This window comes from Anabrus simplex, chromosome 6 (assembly GCF_040414725.1).
Source record: "Anabrus simplex isolate iqAnaSimp1 chromosome 6, ASM4041472v1, whole genome shotgun sequence".
Lineage (NCBI taxonomy): Eukaryota > Metazoa > Arthropoda > Insecta > Orthoptera > Tettigoniidae > Anabrus > Anabrus simplex.
The window spans coordinates 67,729,594-67,755,625 of record NC_090270.1 but is presented as its reverse complement, the minus strand read 5'-3'; the positions used below and the strand labels follow the sequence as shown (position 1 = coordinate 67,755,625).

Below are 26,032 nucleotides of genomic sequence, written 5' to 3'. Positions count from 1 at the left end.
CCCAATAGTCCTGCAGCGGGCTGTCTACCGGCAGCAATGCGTTAAGCGAGGAGGTCGGGGATACCATGCTTTGTTTATACCGGGACACCATTTCTGTGCATGCATGTACCGTTGTGAAATTTCTATTTTTCTTTCTCCTTCTCGCTCTCGTGTTCGTTCATGCCTCTGCATCAAGACCATCTTCAATATATCAGAACTTAATGTAGCTATCGACATTAGCTAAAATGGCCGAGTTCGGTTTGTTTGAATGTAAACGTGAGCATGTGCTAAGCATCAGTTTGGTTTCTTCTGTTGGTTTGGTTTGATTAAGAAACGTTAGTGTAGTGAAACTTTATTGAAATTTGTTTCTAAAACTAATATGGTATTTTAGGACCGTGTCGTTCGTTTTGTGTGCCTGTACGTTAATTATATCCGAATTACATGTGTCTAGTGTCGTCATTTGGTTTTAAATGTTCTACATTTTCAGACGGATCTTCTTATTTTTCTTTTTTAATCAGAACGTTATGTTTATGGATTACAAGATTGTTTACATTTTAAGTCAACCGATGCGTCGGCCATTTTAATTTTATCTTAAGGTCTGATACTATTGGAAATGGTCTTGGCTGTACCCTGTTGTAGAGTGCTATACGATCTGACGGAGAAGCGAAAGGTTTGGTAGCTCCAAGCAACTCCAGGAAGGCAGCAAGCACGTCTCCATGACGACCGCAGTGGATTGGCCCATGCTTCAATGGTAACCATATTCCTATCCCCTTCTCTCCATCCAGGCAGGCAGTAAATGGATTCTCCTTGCGCTAGCTGTCAGAACGCTTCTTTAGTGAAGTGCTCTTCTTTCTTTTCAGAATATTTTGAAGTTGTAGGGGAAGTGCTAAAGGAGAAAGTTCCTCAATGCTACCAGAAATTAGTAGAAGCCAAAGAAGAATTGACAGCCCTCACCGGAACTTCTGATGGTCGAAAGAAGCTCGCCAAAATGTTCAGGTGAGCAGAGCATGTGTCAATTTTAACGATTTATGAACCACAGTTTTACATACAATTATTAATTTCTGTACTCTCAAGTTACATCATATGGCTGTGATTCCAATAATAGCACCTGATTTTCCCTCTTTCTTGTTTTTCATTGCCTCTAATACTTCACCCTTAGTTATTGGATCATCAAAGAAGGGTAGATCATTTTCATATTTCTAAGTATATCAGTCTCATTTTTATTAGATTTCTATTTATCATGATCTAATAATCCCTTGGAATGCTATATTCGTTCATCACTGCTTATGCTTGCTTGGTCAATTCTGTTTCAAATTTTCTTTACAGTATCAGTTCAGCAGCTATACCTCTTTGGCCTGCCAATTCTTCCTATTTTGACATAATATATCTTCGTAAACCAAACCAAAGCCCTTGGCGCAAAACCTCCGAAGGGTCACGCTCTGTCAAGAGATGGCTGCTCAGCCCGAAGGGTTGCAAATTAGGAAGGTGTCGTGGGATCAGCACGACGAATCTCTTGGCCTTTATTTTTGGATTTCTGGACCGGGGCCGCTATCTCACCGTCAAATAGCTCCTCAATTGTAATCACGTAGGCTGAGTGGACCTCGCACCAGCCCACAGATTAAGGTAAAAATCCTCACCCGGTCAGGAATCAAGCCCGGGGCCTCCGGGTAAGAGGCAGGCACGCTACCATTGCACCGCAGATCGCCTTTTACTACATAATCTTATCCTTGGCTGTAGTACGTTTATATTGTCCTTATCACTTCATCATTTTCTTTGCACTCATCGTTACACGAACGATATGTATTATTTTCCCTCTTTCTTACAACCATTCTGCTGCCAGCTATAACTATTCCTATTTCCACCATTAACATTGCTTCACCAATGGTATTATGCTTTATCATATATTCAATACCCGTCATCAAAATTTCAAGGCCCTCTAAAATCGTCCCTAAATTCGTCTCTATGTTCATTTCTGCATCTATTCCTTAACAACTGTTTCTGTACATAAGTATTACGTTGTTTACCCTTGATTTTATTTTACTTCTCTGTAATATCATAACAGCTGGAAAATGATGAGATGTTGCCCAGTTCTTTACCTTTATATCTTAAACCCAATGCGGTTCACGGCGCAATATATTACGTGTCGAAATTCCGAGTGTCATATCATGCTTCTCTACGTCTTTGAGCAACGATTCAAAAACATACGCTATCTGCTATCTATTGTCTACGTTACTAAAGCTTCCCCTTATTCGTATCTTTACGGGAAGTTCTGTAAACTTGGTTTTGTTCAGTGAGTTTCTCTCATCGTTTGGCCGGCAGGCGCGCCCACCTTATCTGCCTCCCGTTGACTCATCGCTGCCCGTTACACACAGCAGCGACAGCACGGGAATGCCCGTACTTCGTATTTCAGGTCCGTACTTCGGACGTTTATTAAATGCTGATCTGTTTGCTCCAACTTTTCTTGACTTGTGAAGTGTTACTTGGGGTTATAACTCTCATAATGCCTCCACATGTGAACACGGTAGAAGAAAGGGTGTTTATATACGACAATTAAGTGAAAACAAAGTCTTGTAGGGAAGTCGTTAGACGATGTGTAACACAAATTCCAGGTGAACGCCCTCCTCGTAGAGAGACCGTGCGGAAACTAGTAAACAAAATGAGGGGAACTGGTTCTTGACTCGATAAGAAGTGAAGTGTGAAGAAAACGTGTACTTTACGAGGAAAAAGTAAATGAAATCGCAGAAAGATTAAAACATACGCCTACAAAATTGCTAAGATGACTTGGACAAGAAGAGCTCAGATGGGCTTGCTGCGAAAATGTAAAAAGGAAAACGGAGAAAAATAACCTCAATTACGAAAGCCTGAATCGGAGTTTCCTAAGACGATGCCAGAAATGCGTGGATGCAGGAGAACATTTCCAACATATCCTGCCATCAGGTACGAGCTTATTTTCTTAATTCCTAATTACTTTCTTCATTCTTATTTTCTTAATTATTATTTTCTTTAATTGTTATCTCATGGCATGCACGGTTAAATTGAGCGAAGTGCTGACCTTGTTGCTATGACGCGGAGTGGGAAGTGATGAGTCAACGGGAGGCAGATAAGCCGTGCGCGCCTGCCGGACAACCTATGAGAAAAACTAACTGAAAAACTGACTGATGAAATTGTGAAAGGATAACATCTGTGTCCAGCACACCATTAATGAAATACCACGCATAATCACTATTAATTATGAAGATTGTGTGATTTTGTAATTTCTCAGTTTTTTTATCTATGCCTCTCTAGAAGCCATAGTTAGATCTATAGTACCCCTCCTGAATAGACAATACAAGTTAAGTTCCTTGGTTCATCACCTGGCCATCAACAGTTTAATATGCACAGTCCCACTACTGCACACGTTTCTATTAGTTTCTCTCCATTCTTGTTACATCCTTTCCATTGATTTCCCCTTTTCCTCCATTAATATCTCGTCTAGTTCTCTGTCGTATAACGGAATTTTCTTACCCATCCTTGCATTAAAATAGACTATTAAAATTATCCCCGCTTCTTCATTTCTTATTTTGATTTCACTTATTTCTCCAATGAAGTCACCAATTAATGTTTTCTCTGCAAAAGGTACCTCTCTTGATAGTTCTAGCAAAATCATATTATTAATTATCTCTCTCTTTCCTTCTTTCTTTGTAACTATCTTCACCCAGGCTACGTCATCGAAGTCTGATTCCACTCATTCTGTCTTTCCATGGTACCGTACTTCCTTTACAGATACCGATATTCCTCCCTGACACGACCACTGCGTAATTCAGTACTATTTTATTATATGTATCTAAGGAATAGGAATAATAATAATAATAATAATAATAATAATAATAATAATAATAATAATAATAATAATAATAATGGCGTATGGCCTCCGGAGTGACCTGGTGCGGGTCTTTTTATAGTAGACGGCCTATTAGGCGACCTGCATGACTGTGAAGATGAGGGCCTTACCCAGGATGATTTCTAATGTTGAATACGCCACACACACCCACCCCCGAGTCATTGGAATTAACCAATTAAGGTTAAAATCCCCGACCCGGTCGGGAATCGAGGCCGGGACCCTCTGAACCGAAGTCCAGTACGCTGACCATTCAGCCAGCGAGTGGGTCAAAAGGAATAGGATGACTGATGACATTAATATTTTTTTGTTTTTTAACAAAGAGTATAATGGACATATAGAACATCAATAAAACTATACGAACAAATAACTTTATTAATGGCAAGTGCTACGCTACCGACCGCTAATCATAACGTCCAAACATCTACTGCGGAAGATGTCGAATTTCCCACATTTCGTGAGTATGTCGAGATGACATGGCTGCCCCAGTGATGTTGCAGCTGATCATGACGGTGATGGTGAATTGTCCTCATGAATTGTTGATGGTGAATTTGCTTCATTTGAGGGAGAGTCTACCAGCATAAAGGCAGGTTTGAATAGATCGATGCTGATAGTTTGTGTCCCACCAGGTGTTGTTACTTGGAAATATTTCTCAGCTCGAGACAACATTTGGAATGGTCCATCATATGCCGTGTGATCTTTGTTGTATATAATTGAATGGAATGAAGATAAAGTCTAAGAACAAAGAACACCAATCTGTATGAAAATACAAAGAACATACATAAAATTTCTAAAGAGTAAACTATCCTTTCTTTCCGGTGTCTCGTCACAATCATTTGCCAAAGATGTTACAGTTCCATCTGCTGGTCGCCACAGAAACTTGCAGTAGTGCAGTAATGTATCAACAGCGCACTAGCCGCCAGCGTCTTGGAAATGTAGTTGTAATCCAACTGATGAGCCCACTGACACACTGAGGCAAGAAGCTTGCAATTTTAGGACTGAAAATGCCTAAAGGGCTTGAATGATTTTACCATATTTCGTGTATCTGCTAGTGTACCTTGGATAACTAAAGTAAGTAAATCAAGTCCCCATTCTTCAGACTACAAAACTGAGAAACTTTATATTCATAGATTAAATTATTAAATAATAATAATAATAATAATAATAATAATAATAATAATAATAATAATAATAATAATAATAATAATAATAATAACATAATGCAGCCAAAGGCCATATAATAATACAGTTATAGCCATAGTGGTCAATAATTTATATAGCACTTAACGATTACAAGGGGCTGCCTGGCCGAGGCGGTAAAGGCGTGCTCGGTTCGCCCGGAAGGACCTGGGTTCGAATCCCCGTCAGGAAGTCATTAAATTTAAGAAACGAGATTTCCACTTCCGGAGGTGCATGTGGGCCTGAGGTTCACTCAGCCTTCACCAAAAGTGAGTACCAGGTTAATTCCTGGGGGCAAAGGCGGCCGGGCGTAGCTAACCACTCTACTCCATCACGTGCCGAGGTTAACAATGGTGGAAGCCTTTACCTTCCACTCCTCCAAGGGCCTTCATGGCCTGTACGGAGGTGACTTTGCTTTTTTTTAACGATTACAGAATTTTGTCAGCGAGATTTGTCTGCTTTTGCATTTTATCACATGGCATCTACCACAATGGTCGCCACAGAGTTTACACTGGCACAGTTCACTTGGATCATGGTAGGTATCCCTCTTGCAGATTTTGTAGTGGAAACCATGGACCGCAAAGTGGGTCATGGTGTGCCTCTGTTCATAGTTAGCCGTTATCCATTCCCTGTTGATCATCGCGTCTGTGGAGAAGAAATATAGCCATATATCTTCCCTTTTGTCCTGAAGTTCCTTTAATAGGCTCTATAATTCAAGCATTAGATCTTCAATATAGAAGGGTTCGCTGGCAAGCAGGTAGACCAAGCGTGATGGGGTAAACTTAGAGACTCCCTATGCTTTTTTAAGAAATCTAGCTTTTAACTTTTCAGTTTCTTTGATGTCTTTCTTTTGCAGTTGGTCCCAGATTAGTGTCAGGCCGTAGGTTAATATCGGTGAGATCTTTCGCTTAAACACTTTCAACGCAGTTTCCAATAAAATGTTATGTATATTCCGGATGCTGTTCATGGCAGATATGGCAATTGCCAGTTTTTCCTTGATGTGGTAGCTAAACGTGTTTCCGTTTGTCTGTACTGTTAATCCAAGATACTTAAACTGTGAGACAACTGTTAGTGGTTCTCGTCTGTAGTATATTATATCACTGGCTGCTGGCTTGCCACCTTTCCTGGAAGTCATTGTTACTGTCTTCTTGTCATTTAGTTGCAATCCATTCTGTGTAGCCTATGATGTAATGTAAGTTTATTAAATGTTCTTGAAGGTTTTTTTATTTCACGAGACACCAGTACCATGTCGTCTGCGTATGCACATATTTTCACCTTTCCTGAAGCAATGATCCTGGGAATGTCCGCAGTCGCAATATTGAAGAACAAGGGGCTGATTGGATCTCCTTGTAATACTCCAATCTTCTGCTCTATGGGGCTGACACGTCCACATGGTAATCTGTCTGTATCATGTTGTTATTTAGAATATTCCTCAAAATTTTTGTGATATAGTTTTTACCAGTAATCGCTTCTAGTTTCTAATGATCATAGCCCTGTTTAATAAATCAAAAGCTTTCTTATAGTCTGCGTCTTTTATCTCTTCCAATAGACATTTTATTGCCTGTAAGGTTGGCTTTCCCTTTGTGAACCTAAACTGTTCTTCTGGTATTGCTCCCTCTACTATGGTGTATAAACGGTCTGTTAGTAGGCTAGTTAGTATTTTGAAAGCTGTACATTCTAGGACTATGTCACGATATGAATTTGGATCTTCCATGTCTTCCTTTCCTTTGTATAGTACAAGTGTGGCGGTTCTCTAATTTTGAGGAATATTTCCTTGTATCAAACATTCATTAAACAATATTTTCCATACTTCCTTAAGGTTATTTGCGGTACTTTTGAGATTATCATAATATATTCCATCCGGTCCACATGCCTTTTTGTTTTTCGTCGCATTTATCGCTCGTTCTACCTCTTCCAGAGTGAAAGGTTTATAGCTAATTGTCAACTAATCTTCCTCCCTCAGGTCTGGTCGCGTTTTTTATGCTTGTAGAACGCATTTAAAATGCCGCTCCAAAGTTTCCAGCGGAATGCCTCTTGGAAAATGAGGTTGTTTTTGTGATCCTATCTTGTACCATTGTTGTTCTGCCTCTTCTGTCATTTTTCTCTCTTCTTTTTCCTGGAAGATTTCTTTCTCTTCCCTTGTGATGTCTTTGTATGTCTTGGCATGTCAGTGCTTTCTTTGTTGTTAGTCTCCAAATTTTGATTTATAGATTTCAGATTCTGACCACATGCACCATCCGCGTCTTCGATAGTTGCTTGTGTTGCCGTTTCGCATGGCTATTTTACGGAGGAGGTGTTTTCCTTTCGTTGGTTATCTTCCAATTTCGTAGAGTCCGATGATCTATTGTTCCTTGAAAGGTGTTGATTTGTTAGTTTAGAAAGATTTTTTGCCATTTCGTCCATTTTCTTGCACATTTCTGCACGCATATCTTCTAGTTCTTTTTGCATGCGTTTTCCCGCTTAAATGATTAAATGTCAATATATAATTGTACGGCCCTTTTAAGATCATTTACTGGACTAAGTAAACTACGTTTGTTTTAAAATTCCAGGACTGAAGAGTATTCTTCATGCCTCGTAGATGAATTCCAGTATGCATTAGCCGAAAATGTGGCAATATTCAGTGACAATTACAGTGTTCAATATCTACCCTACTACCAATCTTACACTTCTGAGGTGTGCACTTCTGTAACAGGAAACACTCACGGAAAGTCAATCTTGGAAATCCTCATAAATATGTTGATGCACAATGAAACATCCCGTAGTCTGGAGTTAATTACGAGAGATCATATCACTATTGGCTTCCGACAACTATCAGGTCCGGACCTCTGTAAGTATCTTATTACTCGGCTGAGTGTAATTATTCACATTACTAGCTGTCTTACCCAACTCTGCTCGGGTACTTTACAAATTGTTTAGTTATATGACTATCGGTTTGAAATTAATATTTGTAGATTTCCATATTATGAAGTTGATTGATGTTTTAAGATCTATTTTGTAGATTTTTAGTTAGGTGTTTAATTTTAAGTTTTGAGTGACAGGAGATTTTGTCTGGAAATTAGTTGATCCCTTGAAATAAATAATGAAGGTAAGTAGGGCTCGGAAATTGAAGACTTGGAAATTGCCTAAAAACGACATATGAAAAGATCTAAGAATATCAGTAGTAGTGCAATAGGGTTCCCACTCCCGGAATTGAGTCAGCACTTTTTCTGCTGCGTCAGCACCCGAGGTCATTGACACCGGGTGACCACGTGCTCTTGTTTGTAAAAAAAGCCACGAGTTCTTCTTTGTAAGCAAAGCCACGTGTTTTTTGACAGCTGACAACCGACATGTTTAAACAAGAGAGCATCGCTAACTTCAGTGCTGCCACCTTACACACGTGGGCGCGCGAAATTTGAATTCCACGTGGTTTACAAACAAGAGCACGGCGAATTCAAATTTCGTGGCCTCTCACTGGAGGGCTGTTGAACTCTCTTTGCCCTACTACTAACATCCGAAGGAAATCTAAAACTGACAAAAAGGCACCAAAATACAATGTAAGTTCATTCTTAATGTTAGTTGTAAATACATATTTTGTGAAGGAATATAATGTCTAAAAATTGAAAATTCCGGAGGTATGCAATATGCAATGGAAAAATATATGAGTGAAATACTTCTCTTAGGGAGTATATATTGTAATATTTACATAATTTTAAAAAGAAATCACGTGTTTGTTAAATAAAAAATGTACTTGCAGAATTTAGCATGAAATATATTTTCCACCTAGAATGAATTCAGCGAACCCGCGGTGGACATTCTGGAGAAGGAATTTGAAATTAGTATAACTGTAATCATATTTGCAAATGAAAACTGTCGTTTAGTTAAATGCTGAAATATCGAAAGGGTTATCGTACACAAGGATAACACAAGAATATAACCTGCAAGATGCTATCTAATAAAATAACTACACTACCATTCTCAACAGCACTTTGGCGTATCCTAATTATAACAGGTTAACTGAAACTATAGAACTGGAGTTAAAACTAAATACTTGATACTTAATCGGGTTATTATTCATTTTCGACCTACGCGCTAACAGAAGAATCAGTTTTTACCTTACCAGACAAATATTACGCGAGTGATACAGTAAGCACTCTAATTTCTAATAATATAACTACATTACAATAATTCTAAAAGGTGTATAGAAGTATCCTAATTCCAATTGGTTAATCGAAACAACAGAAGTGTGCTTAAAACGAAATCCTTATAAGAAAGTATTTTTTGTTTTTATTCCTACAACCTAACGGAAATTAAAACTGATCTTAAATGCTGAAAGATCGAGAGTGCAACTAGAAACTACACAGGAGACTTGAACTACGTACTCAGAACTACAAATAAGTTGCCAGAATACAGGAATCAGCTTATTATTATTTGGGTTTCCTTGACTACGCTATACAGTTTGTTCTCGAGTGTGGCTAACAATGCAATATTTGAATACGCAGAGCTGCAGTATTCGATAACAATGGCAGTTAATTATTTAGCCAGTAATATACTGTACATGGTGTTGAACTTATTTCTTTTAAACACAATTACAAGGGTATCGTGTTATTTAAATAAATTAGTACCTTCCTGATAGGTGGAACCGGGGAATTGCTGTTGGAGACACTGTGTCTATTGTCTGCAATGAAGTAAATGCTGCGGAAATTACAATTCTTTATAATATCCCGTCTTTGTAGGTATTCTGTCAACAAACGAACCTAAATGAAAATAAAAATATAATATAACCTTTTCCTTTTTCCAACGCAAAATCGAAACAGAGTAAAACGTAGCACGTAACAACACGTAATCTACCGAACGAATACGGAACTGCTCAATGTACACTGACTGACAGAGCAAATGCAACACCAAGAAGGAGTGGTTCGAAAGGGATGAAAGTTGGGGAAAAAACAGAGACGTCACGGACGAATAATTGATGTTTATTTCAAACCGATATGCAGGTTACACAATGCGCACGGCATCGACTCAGTAGGATGTAGGACCACCGCGAGCGGCGATGCACGCAGAAACACGTCGAGGTACAGAGTCAATAAGAGTGCGGATGGTGTCCTGAGGGATGGTTCTCCATTCTATGTCAACCATTTGACACAGTTGGTCGTCCGTACGAGGCTGGGGCAGAGTTTGCAAACGGCGTCCAATGAGATCCCACACGTGTTCCATTGGTGAGAGATCCGGAGAGTACGCTGGCCACGGAAGCATCTGTACACCTCGTAGAGCCTGTTGGGAGATGCGAGCAGTGTGTGGGCGGGCATTATCCTGCTGAAACAGAGCATTGGGCAGCCCCTGAAGGTACGGGAGTGCCACCGGCCGCAGCACATGCTGCACGTAGCGGTGGGCATTTAACGTGCCTTGAATACGCACTAGAGGTGACGTGGAATCTTACGCAATAGCGCCCCAAACCATGATGCCGCGTTGTCTAGCGGTAGGGCGCTCCACATTTACTGCCGGATTTGACCTTTCTCCACGCCGACGCCACACTCGTCTGCGGTGACTATCACTGACAGAACAGAAGCGTGACTCATCGGAGAACACGACGTTCCGCCATTCCCTCATCCAAGTCGCTCTAGCCCGGCACCATGCCAGGCGTGCACGTCTATGCTGTGGAGTCAATGGTAGTCTTCTGAGCGGACGCCGGGAGTGCAGGCCTCCTTCAACCAATCGACGGGAAATTGTTCTGGTCGATATTGGAACAGCCAGGGTGTCTTGCACATGCTGAAGAATGGCGGTTGACGTGGCGTGCGGGGCTGCCACCGCTTGGCGGCGGATGCGCCGATCCTCGCGTGCTGACGTCACTCGGGCTGCGCCTGGACCCCTCGCACGTGCCACATGTCCCTGCGCCAACCATATTCGCCACAGGCGCTACACCGTGGACACATCCCTATGGGTATCGGCTGCGATTTGACGAAGCGACCAACCTGCCCTTCTCAGCCCGATCACCATACCCCTCGTAAAGTCGTCTGTCTTCTGGAAATGCCTCCGTTGACGGCGGCCTGGCATTCTTAGCTATACACGTGTCCTGTGGCACACGACAACACGTTCTACAATGACTGTCGGCTGAGAAATCACGGTACGAAGTGGGCCATTCGCCAACGCCGTGTCCCATTTATCGTTCGCTACGTGCGCAGCACAGCGGCGCATTTCACATCATGAGCATACCTCAGTGACGTCAGTCTACCCTGCAATTGGCATAAAGTTCTGACTACTCCTTCTTGGTGTTGCATTTGCTCTGTCAGTCAGTGTAAATGGCATTGATTCATTTTCTAACTTTAAATTTTATGGTTCAAGTTTCGCATCCATACATGAAAATCGAGAAAACAAGTGATTAGACTAGTATGTTCTGCAAATTCAATGTAATTTCCTCTATCTTGCCAGATCATCTTAAATTTTGGCCGGCAAGATGCAACGGTTGATTTCTTTTTTTTTTTTTTTTTTTTTTCATAGTTACTTGTAGCCTCGATTACTGAAGCCAGATAAGTAAACTGACAAACGCTTTGGAGGTTGCTTATTTGCTGTGGTAGCTGAATCTCTGCACATTCGTTGACTACAATTACTTTTCTCTTAGGTTACAAATAAAAATACTCTCTCTCCAGATTTCATTCTTCACTTTTGTTTAGTGAGGTATTTATGATATATCACTAAGAATAACAAAACATCAGCTTTCCGAATGCGCAGGCTACCAACAATGGACAAAGATAATAAATCAAGACATTTTAAAAATGTGTAAAGTTTTTACATAATTAAATATGAAATAATAGATTTCATAAACTTGCCAGTACAGTCTCGCCAGAATTCAGAGCATAATTACAGTTAGAACCTAGCTTGTTTGCCCACTTTACTCCTGAGCAAAAATGTTAATATTTTTTATTTTTATGCTAAAAGTACTTTAATTCTAGTAAAAAATAAAATCATAGTATTTATTTATTTATTTATTTATTTATTTATTTATTTATTTATTTATTTATTTATTTATTTATTTATTTATTTATTTATTTATTTATTTATTTATTTATTTATTTATTTATTTATTTATTTATTTATTTATTTATTTATTTATTCGTGTAAGAAGTAAAAAACACGAAACATGAAAACATAATAAAAAGAAGCATGAGTGGACACAAGAACACAAATATGTGTCCATCAAGTGACTTCAAACAGTTCACGCTCAAAACATACCCACTTCTAGAGCACTTGAGTTAGGTTGAGTCAAATCGATCGTTGTACATCTGGATGGGCACAACGGACAATATAACAGATGTTGTGTTGTTTGAAATTCACCACAATCACATAGAACTGTCTCGGTCGGAAAATGCCACTTATGCAAGGTGTCCCTTATTCTTGAAACTGCAGCTCGCAGTCTTTTCAGGGACCTCCAGATTGGCCAGTTCTCTGTGTGGCCAGGAGGTAGAGATTCCTTCGGTTGCATCCATTCAGACAAATTACTAGTTCTCTCCTTCCACAGTGCAGCTCATGTTTTTTGCAACTGTTCCTTGTAACAGTTGAATAGTTGTTAGGAAGATCTTTCTCAATTTTAATCTCCTTTCAGCAGGATGATATAGGTAGAGTAGGTGTGAGGTCATAGTGGATGATTTTCTCCTTTCATTGTTGGCAGCCACTTCTCTTCTGATATCAGATGGAGCAATCCCATCCAGATCACTTTATTTATGGGAGTTGGTCTCAAACAACCTTAAATAATCCCTCATCTCTAGTTTAATGCAACATCACCCTGTTTTGCACGGTCTGATTTATACCGCACAGGACAGGCATATTCCCCTGCTGAATAGCATAAGGCCAGTTCTGTTATTCTTAACATTTCGGGATGGATGCCACAGTCAGTCCTGCTACTTTACGGAGGAGGCAGTTTCTCGAAGAGATCTTCTGCTTCATCTTAACGCACTGCTCCTTGTATGTAAGTGTATGGTCTATGGCGTCCCCTAGATATCTAGGATAGAAGCAGTGAACCAATAACGTACCATTCCAGGATACTTCAAGTTTCCGATTAGCTTTAATATATTTCAGGTGGAAGGTACATACCCGAGTCTTACTAGGATCGGGTATGAGTTGGTTCCTTTCATAGTAAATACGTACCAAGCTGTTCTAGAGCAGGACTGAGAGTTTCTCTACGACCTCAAGCTGTTCCCATTGAGCAACAAGAGCAAGGTCGTCAGCATAAATGTACCTTTTGCACACTTGGTGCTATGGTTGATGATTGGTGTACACATTAAATAAAATGTGAGACAAGACACTTCACTCGGCAAACCATTCTTCCGAGTTCTCTATCGACTACGATGTTCTTGGAAGTCTACGAATAACCGATGATCCTGTAAAAGTGTAGCTATGATGATAGTGAATCCATACTTGTTAGTAAAATTAATAAAGTTTACGTAACAGAATTATGTGGTTTACGGTGTCGTATGCAGCAGAGAGACCAGTAGTCTCTTTCCTTTCAAAACCATCTTCAATGAACTAAGTAAGGTGTAGGGCTTGAGAAGTACAGTTTTCCTGTGGTCTGAATGAGAAGAGCATCAACTTCCAAATAGTAATTACTCGATCCTTGGGCCATAATTTTGGGATCTTGAAAAATGAAAGTCAGTGACCGTAAAGATTTAGAAGCCAAATATTCGTGACATTACCAAAATCTTTAATTTGTTCAACACAGATATCATCCAAGCCTGCTGCCTTGTCAATCTTATATGTACGGACGGCTGCTTCTAATTCATGAAGGTCAAATGGTCTAGAGAGTTCACTGTATTTATTTTGTGCCTTACCTTCAAGTTTAAAGTCTGCTTTTCTAAATTGAGATTTGGTGAACTATTATCTATTAGTTGTGATGCAATTTCATTGGCAGTGATGTTTGCGTATGTGGCATTCTTAGTAGGATCATTATTTAAATCATAGTACAATACTTAAATGGAGATTTTAAAATATATGTTCACAACCCGGACAGTCTAATGGACCTTTCGTTTTTCACTGTGATACTTTTTACGGTCTGGAGAATGTCTATAAACAGTATTTGATTCAGAAGAAATGAACCAAGGTGCAAAGTAAATGCACAATAAAACACTTGATATATACAACTCCAATTCCGTTCTTTATTGTTACTCATCATTTCCACGCAAACGTGGAAATGTAGGTCGCCCATGGGCGTCAACTAGAAAGACCGGCCCCTTGCTTCTTCAGTCATCATCACAAATACTAAAATAAACACTAAACAAAAAAGTTTATAGAACTAAATGGATCACACATACAATTAACTGAACTTCAATGAGTATTAACTAACGTATTTTTTCACTAAAATAATACTGAGCTTTTGGAACAGCCGACCACTCGCTAACGAAACTAACAAGGATTTTACCGAGGGGAAACTTGACACCATCTTTTTAAGAGAAACAAAACTGGACGACTATCCTCAATTAAGCTAACCAGGGGGAAAGACATTAACCCATTCTAATAATGGATATCGAAAGGCAAGGATCACGAGAGATAGTTCTCGTGACAGTGTTGCCAGTTCTTTTTTTAACAACAAACATTAACACAATCATGAAGAAAAGGATTTTCCTCGCATGAATGTTTGGAAACCATTCAGTACTTTCGCTCAATGTTAATTGCATGATCATTAATTTTCAGTGCCCCTGAGTCCGACTCGTTGGCTGAATGGTCAGCGTACTGGCCTTCGGTACAGAGAGTCCCGGGTTCGATTCCCGACCGGGTCGGGGATTATAACCTTCATTGGTTAATTCCAATGGCCCGGGGGCTGGGTGTTTGAGCTGTCCCCAACATCCCTGCAAGTCACACACCACACACAATACTATCCTTCACCACAATAACACGCAGTTACGTATCCTTGGCAGATGCCGCCCACCCTCATCGGAGGGTCTGCCTAACAAGGGCTGCACTCGGCTAAAATAGCCACACGAACAAAAAGAACAAAGTGCCCCTGAGAATTCCTTCCTTTTTGTTTCATCCTTCGACAAGCAGGCGGTACTGCGGTGTGAGCACATCACAGAGATTTGTGGAAAAAGAACGATACACATACTCCATTGATTGATTGATTGATTGATTGAGTGATTGATTGATTGATTGATTGATTGATTGATTGATTGATTGATTGATTGATTGATTGATTGATTGATTGATTGATTGATTGATTGATTGATTGATTGATTGATTGATTGATTGATTGATTGATTGATTGATTGATTGATTGATTGATTGATTGATTGATTGATTGATTGATTGATTGATTGATTGATTGATTGATTTTTAAAATTCTGTTTCAGACATGTGGGAATACCAATTTTGCAACGAGTTCGGCTATTTCCAGATATTATCGTCGAACAGACAGCCATTTGGAGTAAGCCATAGCATGAGTGATTGGCCCGAAATATGCCAAGAATGGAAGTAAGTTGAATTTGAGAACATAAACAGCACTTTCTTTCTAATCTTTGTGGTTATTCATAAACATTCATTGGTAATTTTCCCTTACAAGATGAAATAAGGAAAGATCCAAATATAATTACCGTACTCAAATTTCATTGGTGAAGTACAGTATTTCTATCGGTTAAAGAACGTATTTGGTGCAATGAAAGTGCGTGCAATTATATCAGAAGTTTGGAAGGAAGAACGTGACAGAGTGAATTATGTTGGTGGTGGTAAAGGTTAATTCTTATAATGCGAGCCAATATGTATTACAGCTGGATCAGTAAGTGAACTGTTTGATAATTAAAAGATTGCAGGAATCTATAATACATACGGGGAGTCGTATGTGGGCGTTATGATGATTGATTTTACTGTGAATGACCACCATTCAATCTACATAGCCGAAGGTCTGTGACTACGTTATATTTGATTCGTATAATGCAGGTTTATTTTTCTGTTCATGAGTTGCCATTTCATTTTGTTCATTAAATTTATAGTTTACAATCTCTCTTTCGGTTTAGTAGTTTCGCTTGCCAGATCATTTTTTTTTTTTATGGCGAGGACAGCCGAGTCCAAATGCGGACAGTTTTAAATCTGCTCTGGTCCAAAGTCCACGGCCTTTATTTTAAAGCCGACTTTTCCACTGCATCTATGACGCTGCCTTTTATTTATTGTTTTGAATATATACGTCTAATTGCTGGTACTGACTCGGTGGACCGTTTTAAGGGGAAGTACAACTGGTCAATCATAGCCTGACAACACTGATCAGAATTGAATCGTTTGTTTCAGAAACGACACTTCTCCAACATACCAAATTGTTCAGAAAACAGGAAAAACTGTCTGTAGTGTGTAATGTCATATCTATCCTTCCGATATTTATTATGCTTATTCTACTGTTGAAATGACTATGACAGATAGGTTGTTTGTATGAATTAGTCCAATACGTTCCTTTACAGACTTTGTTGAAAATGGTGGAGACGTGCTGTCTCTGCAACAAACACCATTATTGAGAATATAAGGAAGTGTAACATTGATTTTAACGTCATTTCAATTTCAACAGGAACTTTATTAAATAAAATACAAATTTTGTACTGAGGAAATACAGTGCTTAAAGCCATTATTTAATAGTTATTTGTAAGACTTATTTGCACATTGTATAGAAAAATAAACAGAAGAATACTCCTTTTATGTCCCTTTCCAATGTTCGTAAAACAAAACAACACAATATAATACAAGTAACATGCAAGTCTCTTATCTTTGAAAAATACTTCCCTCTTATATTGCGCTGATGTTGTTCATGCAAACAGTTAATTATAAAACTCATGGTGTTCTTCTGGTATGTAAGATTCCAACTTCTTTATGTCTGCTAATTTCTTTTCATTCAATGGAACACAGCCTTGTGGATAAGCAAGTCTAGTTGGTAACACAGGGAGACGGGTTGCAGAAATAAGCAACTTGAAAGTATGAACGCACAGTCCATCAATACAGTATTTTCCTAAGACATGATTTACCTCATACTGAAACTCCATAAATTGATTTATATGAAAGGCGACTTTTGCATCTTTTTTCACACCTGTTCCTAGCTACTCAAGCGAAGTAAAAACAACACCTCTCCAGGATAAGTGTTCTCTCTGTACAAAACGGAAAATTTCATTCGCGACTGACAGGCAGAGATATATGGTAGAAGTGTTTCTTCTGCACAAAATGGTATCCCTTCGTGCATTAATCATGGCAGTATTAATAAACCATATAGTATCAAAAAGTGGAGAAGTGCTGTTTCTGCAACAAACGATTCAATTATAAAATATGAATTCTGACCCCTGTAAGAAATAGGGTATCGATAAAAGACATGTCATGTCGCGAGGGACGTGAAGAAGATGAATAATGTTATTGGTTTTTTTACGTCCCACTAACTACTTTTACAGCCGAGGTGCGGAAATGATGTCCATCAGGAGCTCTTTAACTTGCCGGCAAGAGGTGGACGTATTTAAGCACCTTCAAACACCACCGGACTGAGCCAGGAACTAACCTGCCAAGTTGGGGTCAGAAGGCCAGCGCTCTACCGTCCGAGCTACTCAGGCAGGCACGTGCAGATTAAAGACACGTCGAGGGCAGAAGAAAACAGATGTTGATCAGGGAAGTCCAGGAAGGAAAGATAAAGGTGCAAATGGACGTGTGTAATTACGTCGCGGGTACGGACTTCGTGGTCACGCAAGTCCTATCCATATTACGCCAACGTCCAAGCACTGGGTAATCACTGGACCTGACATATCAGTCTGAGCACTAAGAGGCCTTTCAGACCGTTGCACGTCGCTACTTGTTACATGTCCGTACTGATGTGCTGCTGCCCAAGTCGTAACGGCTTGGTACAGAAGTCCATTATTCCCTAGACGTTCCACACGTTCTCCATAAATCTTCATCATTGCGACCACGGCGAATCGCCTTTTTTGACGTTCGCACGCTGTTCTTGCCCATCACATCCATTCTCCCTGGATCACTACTGCACTCACTACTGGAGTCCCGTCGCCCCGTGCGTGGTAACTGTCCAACGCACCGCCATCTAACAGGGTGCGTTTGTATATACGCAGGAGAACCAGAAAATAAGGTTCAATAACTCATTAAGTTATACACGTGCAGACACTCCATTCAAAGATGCTTGGATGCGGTATATGTCTTGAACGATTAACTAGCTATTAATTGCAACTATGTTTGTCGAAATACGTGTACAGAAGGCAGGCGGCTATTTGAAAACTCCTGCCCGCGCATATCGTCTGCGAGCTTCGGCTTCATTCCCACCAGGTTCACCATACGTTACAACCTATACCTCTGTATTCGTCTTTGCTGAACACATCAGCCATTGTCAACAACTGTAGTGGTACTGTACCAAATACCAGCCTACTACTACGCGTTCTATAACGAAGCTTACTAACGCAAGGGGGCGCATTAGACGGGTAGCACTGAGAAACATGCAACGAGCGGCCGTCCGGCTGTTATCTGTTGGTATTCTGTCGTAACCTTCCTGTAGGCAGTAATACCCCTGTGAAAATCAGTTACCAGGCATCCCATTCATCATTATTGCATGTGGGACACTTATCAGTAGAACGTACGGCGCTGGTGGACCACTTGGTATAAGGAGAGATCCAATATTTTCTTCCCTTTTCAAATTTTGTTCGTATTTTCATGAATATGCTTTTTTTTTCTAATGCGCTTGTCTCTCTGGGATTCCAGTTGAAGACCTTGCTTTAATGTTACAGTATTACTTTGGAAATGGTTGAAGAGAACGTACGTAAAACTAATCTGCGATATGGTGGGAAAACTCCGAACGTGACAAACGTGGTGTTCATGCACGGCTCCAATGACCCTTGGAGCACGTTAGGTGTACTCAGTGACCTCTCCGAGTCAGCAAGGGCATTCGTCTTTGAAGGTAAGTAGTAAGGACAGAATGAATGTTGTTATCTGCGGGCCAGAATTTTGATTACAAGTCATCTTTCAACTGCTAACGTATACGTAAATCCTGATCTTAGCCCTCTGATTATAGAGGTAAGGGTGTATTCTGCCCGAAGGCAGGTCCGAACCTCCACAGAGGTGTGCCTGAGCCGGAGGTTACGTACGGTAGGGTGGCCAGTTCCTTTCGGCTTCTCCATTCCCTTATCCCCACCAACAGCGCGTGGCAACCCATCCACTTCTTGACCACGCCCAATGTTACTTAACTACGGAGATCTCACGGAATCCGGTGTGTCAACATGGCTACGGCCGTTGGCCTGATTATAGAAATGCATACTTATTCATTCTTTGCTTTTTTTACGGCTGTTTCTATTTTGTGTAATTATTTTTTAAGCAATTCTTAGTATTTTATGTCATTTTCCTTTGTTCTCAATTATTAGTCATTTTTACGAATTTGTATTGGGTAACCAACATATGTGAATAATCATCCGAGCTTTCAATTAGCCAGAATACTCAAACATTCAATGCTCAATACTCAGTTCAAAAACTGTGAAAACAAGGATTCTACAACCCTTATCCGTACTCTTTGGAAATCCACATGCCCGAAGTGATATGAGACTGGGCTTGTAATCAGAGTGGGAAGTGTTATCACTGCAGTACGTACAAATTCACATTTCAGTGAGGTGTTGAAGTGCCTGAGTATTAATATACATAATCGCGTTTGTTTCTTCTTCATTTACAACATGTGAGTTTTATTTATTTGTGTGTGATTCACTTCAAGTGTTATGTCCGGTTGAAGAAAAGCCAATTAAAATTTTACAGGGGTTTGATTGGCCATCAGTGTGAATTTGATTGACTCTAAGTATCTATCGCTTTTTTTTTTAGTCCAACGTCTGTCGCTGGTTTATCGCTCAGCTCAGAGAGGCGAAGAAGTTATTCTTTCTCCGGTTTTCGCCCGCACCTGTGGCTTTCAGAAGGATTTCTACTGGCGTTCTGCAAAGCTATGGAACTCGCTGTCAGAGGATGTCAAGGAATTACCCTTTCCAAAATTTCAAATATATATAAAGAAAAATGTAATTTAATGGAGCTGCTTCGTGTGTCTGTGAGTGTATGGGTGAATTGAGTGAATGGTTTGTAGAGTGAAAGGAATGAGCAAACGTCAGACTGGTAGAATGAAAGGAAGTATGTGAGCACAGGAACGATCGAATGATTAGCCAACTATTGACAGACAGAATGAACGAGCAGTAAAAATTTAAGTATATATACCTTGCAGAGTACATTTTAGGTATCTTATAAACTACGTAAATATTGTAAATAATATTTTGTCTGATGACAGGTCTAGGGAACATTTATATACACACGGGGCTCAACGATTCTCTCTAGAACTTTCATATTTCTGAACAGAATTGTGGCAAGTAAATTATACTAATACTAATCATTCTATATGAGTTGCAGAGACTGCAATCAGTGTTTGATCGACGATCAGTTTTCCATCAGCTTTGACCAAGAAGTTCATGCTGATCAAGCACTAATTTTACAAGCAATGCCCGCGATTTTTTAAACTTTCTTTCATTAAATACATCTGATTAAACTTCTGAGTGATAAAAAATTGAAGTTCAAGTAGAGGTTGCTATTTGAATAACATAATATTTTGTTTCCGATGCTCACATATAACCTCACGCTTATATCGTTTTTGAACAGAGAACAAGTTAATTTCCATCAACTTAATTATTCCAAAGCTTTAAATAAATACTGATCTCGGGCATATTAACATTCATGTAAAAACAGACTTTAGAAATAATAAGCCAAGATGACAAAACTTTAACCTGCCTGCAACGTGCTTACTTGCTCTTTTGTAATTGTCGTATCGTACCCTGATCATTCTATGTAGTATGCCGTGACCCGTTCGTCAGTCTGTTTGATAATTACAGTTATATCTAGTAATTTCTTAACATGGATTCTTCTGACGAAGCAATCATCTACCAATAAGAAGAAATTATTAAGAAGAAAAATGTCTCATGGTAGACACGAACTGCTTTTTTTTTGTCCAATAAAACTGAGTTTCTCAAAAAATTTATTAAGTAAGGCCTCGTGTATTTTTATCGTCAATTACTCACGTCTGCCTTCGTTGAAGTCGAAATCAACTTCCTTCCATGTTGCCTCATTCTGTCTTGCCCAAACAGCATCCGTTCTTTTATTTTCAATAATATGAACATATCCCTCTGCTATATTAAGTAACAGGGCTCGCTCTCTGAAAAAATTCGACCCTCTCACTTTACTAATGGAGATATCACTCATTTTGTCCGAAACCAGATCAAAACAAAGCCTCTAACCCACCATTATTCAGCTATCACAAAGCACGATCAATCGGTTCCCGATTCACTGCCACTTACATATCTTTGCACGACAATATCATTAACGAATCGGTATGAGAGTGGTCACGATTTGGGCAGTTGCCAGACTAATTTCTTTTTCAGATCTTCAATCAATAAACTGGAGCAAGTTGATCGGGAGTTATGTTTTCTGGAACCCATTCGGAAATCAAAGTTGAAGGTCAATCAACCGCCATCAAGGACTGATTTGATGAATCTTCCTACAACCGGGCATTACAATCTCAAAGATAAAACCATCTGAAGCGGTCCGTTAAAGGAAAATTAGAATACTCAATGAATGGAAAATCCTAAGGAGGATATTAGGACCCATTAGAGAAGAGGATGTCACCTATAGGATCAGATACAACAATGACCTCCATGATCAGCAGGAAGACTAATCACACTTGCCCCGCATGGACCCCTTCAGGCTCCCCAACAAAAACAACCGGATTACCGCAGTAAAATCGAACCTAGAACAACTTACAATTCCACCAAACACCATACAGTTGCAACGGATCACTATGCAGAGTGTCTTCCCAGTGTCCCTCACTAACTAGAAGAACACAGGGACAACCAGACTGAAGTGGAAAGAGGAGAGAAAGCTGGCACATGACAAGGAAATGAAAGCTTCCTGGGCCAGGAAGAAAAATAAATGCCATCTAAAGTGTCAAATAAATCGAGCGTGTGGTCCTAAGTAGGCCCAAACTAAAAGAAATAATATAAAAAATTAATAATAATAATAATAATAATAATAATAATAATAATAATCCACAAGTTCAGACCCAAGTAGGCAGTTGACGTCACCGGAATATGACGTAATAGAAAGTTACGAACAAACTAGCCAGCTGGCCTCACGCCAATGACAGAGAATTGCGCCACATCTTGCACTTAGCTTTCGCTGGGATGTCTGATACTGATGCCTCAGATCGCACTACATTTTCTAAATTGGCAAATTCGTGGTCTGTTATATGAAAGGTTGTTAAATCTTACAAACCTCTCTCACAGGAAAGAAAGGAAAAATTAACAGCAGGGCTCAAGAGGTACTGGGAACGAAAGGAAGCATTCAAAAAAGAACTAGTCACAAGCGCTCACTAGAACGAAACATGTCATTTTGTATTTAATTAAGGATGTTTTCGGGTGTGATTTATGATACACTCAATTAGTTTCGACAGAATAAAGAACCACACATTTCTCTTTTAAATTACCTGAAAAATAAAGAACAGAAGTTTAATCTCTCGAAGAATGAGGATATTGCAAAAACGTGGGGAGGGCACCAATAGTGTGAAAGTGAAAGACACCGTTGGCCCCGGAATCCTAATACCGTTGGTACTGACTATGGGAGGTCGCATAAAATAGTTTGAAAGTGAGGGGAATTAGGCAACTACACGCATGGATAGAAATAGTGTCCCGACAACACTGCCCCACTACAGTACCGAAAACGAGGGGAAGGGAGTGACCCGGTAGTGCATAAGGCAAAGTGTGTGTATTGCTATACATCAGTCTTTTAGTGGGCTGTCTACCTGCAGAAGTGTGTTAAGCGAGGAGGTGTGGGTACGCCATGCTTTGTTTACATCAGGACACCATTTCTTTGCATGCATGTACTAGTAGAAGCACTGCCACATTTCGCTAGGATACATTCTAATCGCTTCATACAACAGGAATTATTCGTGTCAGCTGAATCGATTGTTTTTAAACGGGCGGTTTGTGCGTCTTTCGAAAACTTTAAACGTATGCCTACCGATTAATTTTAAACGGGAGGTTTTCCTGCCTCAGGTTGAGAGACGACTGAGGGTCAAAAAATGGCAGTTTGTTTTAAAAGAGCCTATGTCGTTGACTTCCGTTCTGAAAACAAAAAACATAAACAAAAGAGAAATGATGATCATGATGATCAACTGGAAAAGGTCCTATTAAAAACGCAAAGAAACAAAACCTGTTGAAAATACAGACCTACATCCCTTTTGAGCACACAGAAACGTTTTCGTGGCCGACTTAACATTAAAATGACTCAGAATAAGAACAATGAGAAAAGAGCTGTCTGGGTGAAAATATTGTTAATGATATTATTTTGCTTGTCTGATTTATTATTTACAGTAAGAAACAACAATGCTGAACTTAAATTTTACTCCTACGTCTTCTCAAAAAGATTGTGACTAAAACGTGAGGCTGAATAATAAGTTACAAATTACTTAGAAAAATGATTATATGGAATCACATTTATATATTAAAAGAGTTTATTATAACGGCTTTGAAAAATCCGTGCGTCCTCTCTACTGGACTGATCCGCTTCATTTTTGTTTTATTTTCTCCGAAATTACCTGCCAGTGAATTATAAGACAATCACAGGTCTCTAAGTTCAGCCAACTTTGAGTAATCATAAAATCAGATCATTAAATAATCCCTCCAATAGTTGCAGGAGAAGGCTTTTCCTAACCCGTAATACATTATGTACTTAGCAGGTTGCTAAGCGACTAACACTTTCATTAATATTATGTTATTATTTTTATTATGCAATCTTCCTGCAAGAGCTGTAGGTTGCCCAAAGACAAAGTACCTTAACAACAATAATGGATATGGATTAAGTAGATAATGTCAAGTGTACGCAATCGAGTGAGACATGTCAAACATTTAATTGAGGTCCGCAAGCATGGTTCTTGAAGATCATGATGGACTTCTTGTGTGTGGTAATCGCGATGTTATAGATGAAATCTTTATTCAGCCCAAAGGTATTGCAGAAGTTGACAAAAAATGTAGGTATGGATCCTCGAGCACCTAACATCAAGCCCATTACAGAGATGGATGAGGGCTTATACTTTCGCTTATAGAAGTCCTCTGTTTCTTCATAAATTCTTCTTTTTTCTGCATCGACCTCTTCCGGCTGGTTTTCGTTAGTCTCAAATCTAGTTGTTGAAACAATGAAGAAACCTTCAGAACAGGATCGCTTAAAAGCAATAATGTCAATGCGTCGGTTGCTTCCTCTGTTGGAGAGACCATGTACTTCTTCATAGACATTATAAACTTGTCCTCTCAAAGCGTTAGCTATCATTGATCGGGCTACCTTATGGTGTGAGGTGTGTAGTAATTCACCATGTGGACAGGCTCCCAGGACATGTGAAAGAGTCTCGAACACTCTGTGGCAACGCCAACAGAGGCTGTTGCCCTGGGATCTGCCAGATACAGTACGCACAGCAGAAACATTGTCATCTTTAGTAATGTCATTGCATGCAGCCATATTTGATATATACCTGTCAAGCCAGAGGGTATGCATTTCCCCTGATCATGGAAGAATACTCTTTAATATTCTAACCCTTCCCAGCTTCCACACATATTCAACAGATGGTAGAGTGTTCCTAATAACTTACGTGCTGCTGAGAGAGAAAAGTCTACGTACAAACAGACCCAATCATGACATACGCCTTAGACATTATCTGGAAACACCTACCGAAGTATGACCTAGCTACGCTAGAAATAGTAAAGACCCTGTATCTAAAAAAGTTCTCTATCTGGCAAAAAAACGTTCCTTCGAGAATAACCTATGAGCTCACAACACAACCGTTCTATATAGAACTGCGATTAAAAATACCAGTGCCTTCTACGACACAATACAAAGCTTTACATCAAGAACTGCAGGCTTTTAAAAAGTATATATATGGATAGAGTTTTACCAAATAGACGGCATTATGACGTCAGAATGGGTGAATTGTGAATACGAACTGCGCAATACCATAAAGAGCTCCTTATTAAATGTTCAAAAAACTACTGAAAATAGCAGACAAAAATATATGAGTACAACAGACATATCAAAACGAGTTATCTGACCTACTGTATTCATAACCAATATTTCGGAGCAGCACAAGTCCTTAGTAAAATAATAAAATTAATTTGTTCCAGTTATTCCAGCTCTATTTCTCAAGTTAGATTTTGTACTTTTCCTAAGGCCGTAAATCAGTATTTATGATTTTAAATTTTTGAAACAGTCGTTTACTTGAAGGTGAAAATATATTTGATATAACTTATTATCTACCAATCACATAAGAATACGAAAATGCATACATTGTACTTAGTTTAGGCTTCGCACATTTGTTGCGTTTCCTCAAAGGTTTAGTCAATATGACACACGCCTCTTTACAAAATTCGTTTCATTTACTACAGTGGACACTGGAAACTTGAATGTAGTACAGGCTGGGCAGCAGTCTTCTTGGCAGGACAAGGACTGTTTATATCACAATTTAGTTCATTCTTATGTTCATAATACTTCTAAGTACGTTCTTATTCGTTACAGGACTGTCCCACTGTGAATTTGAAAGCAAGAGAGAATACTTTGCAAGAGAAGATGACAGAAAACCAAAATGGATGCAAATGTTTGATGAAATTGAGTCTATAATTCGTACCTGGTTTTAACAGCAGGCTACGGTACATTTCTAATAATGTATCACAAAAAATAAAGTTATTAATTTGATAAAATTTTAACAGTACTTCTTTTTAATTCCCTAATTATTTCGAGTGGCCTCACTACCTCACTACCTCTTACTACCTTAGTAGAAATAAATTCAATGGCATTCATATTTTTCCTATAACATAGGTGCATTTTTACAATCATTTAAATGTGAAATTCTTAATATTTTTAAAATAAGCAACTTCTTTAAATGCCTAAACGAATCTGTTGGCCACTCAGCAAGTCAGAAACTTCTCTGAGCACAATCCGTGCCCAGAAATAGGTAATAATAATGGCGTG

At 39.3% G+C, this 26,032-nt stretch overlaps 1 protein-coding gene across 1 annotated transcript in view; it reads left to right on the top strand.

The window, feature by feature from the left end:
* LOC136875466 (putative serine protease F56F10.1) overlaps positions 1–25,767 on the top strand; it is a 92,336-nt gene extending 66,569 nt beyond the window's left edge. Inside the window, exons 4-8 of the mRNA XM_068228230.1 lie at positions 840–975; positions 7,585–7,862; positions 15,346–15,466; positions 18,739–18,908; positions 25,580–25,767. Of these exons, the coding sequence (XP_068084331.1) occupies positions 840–975; positions 7,585–7,862; positions 15,346–15,466; positions 18,739–18,908; positions 25,580–25,698 (824 nt within the window). The 3' untranslated portion in view covers positions 25,699–25,767. The remainder of the gene's footprint in view (positions 1–839; positions 976–7,584; positions 7,863–15,345; positions 15,467–18,738; positions 18,909–25,579) is intronic.
* Positions 25,768–26,032: the final 265 nt, after the last annotated feature.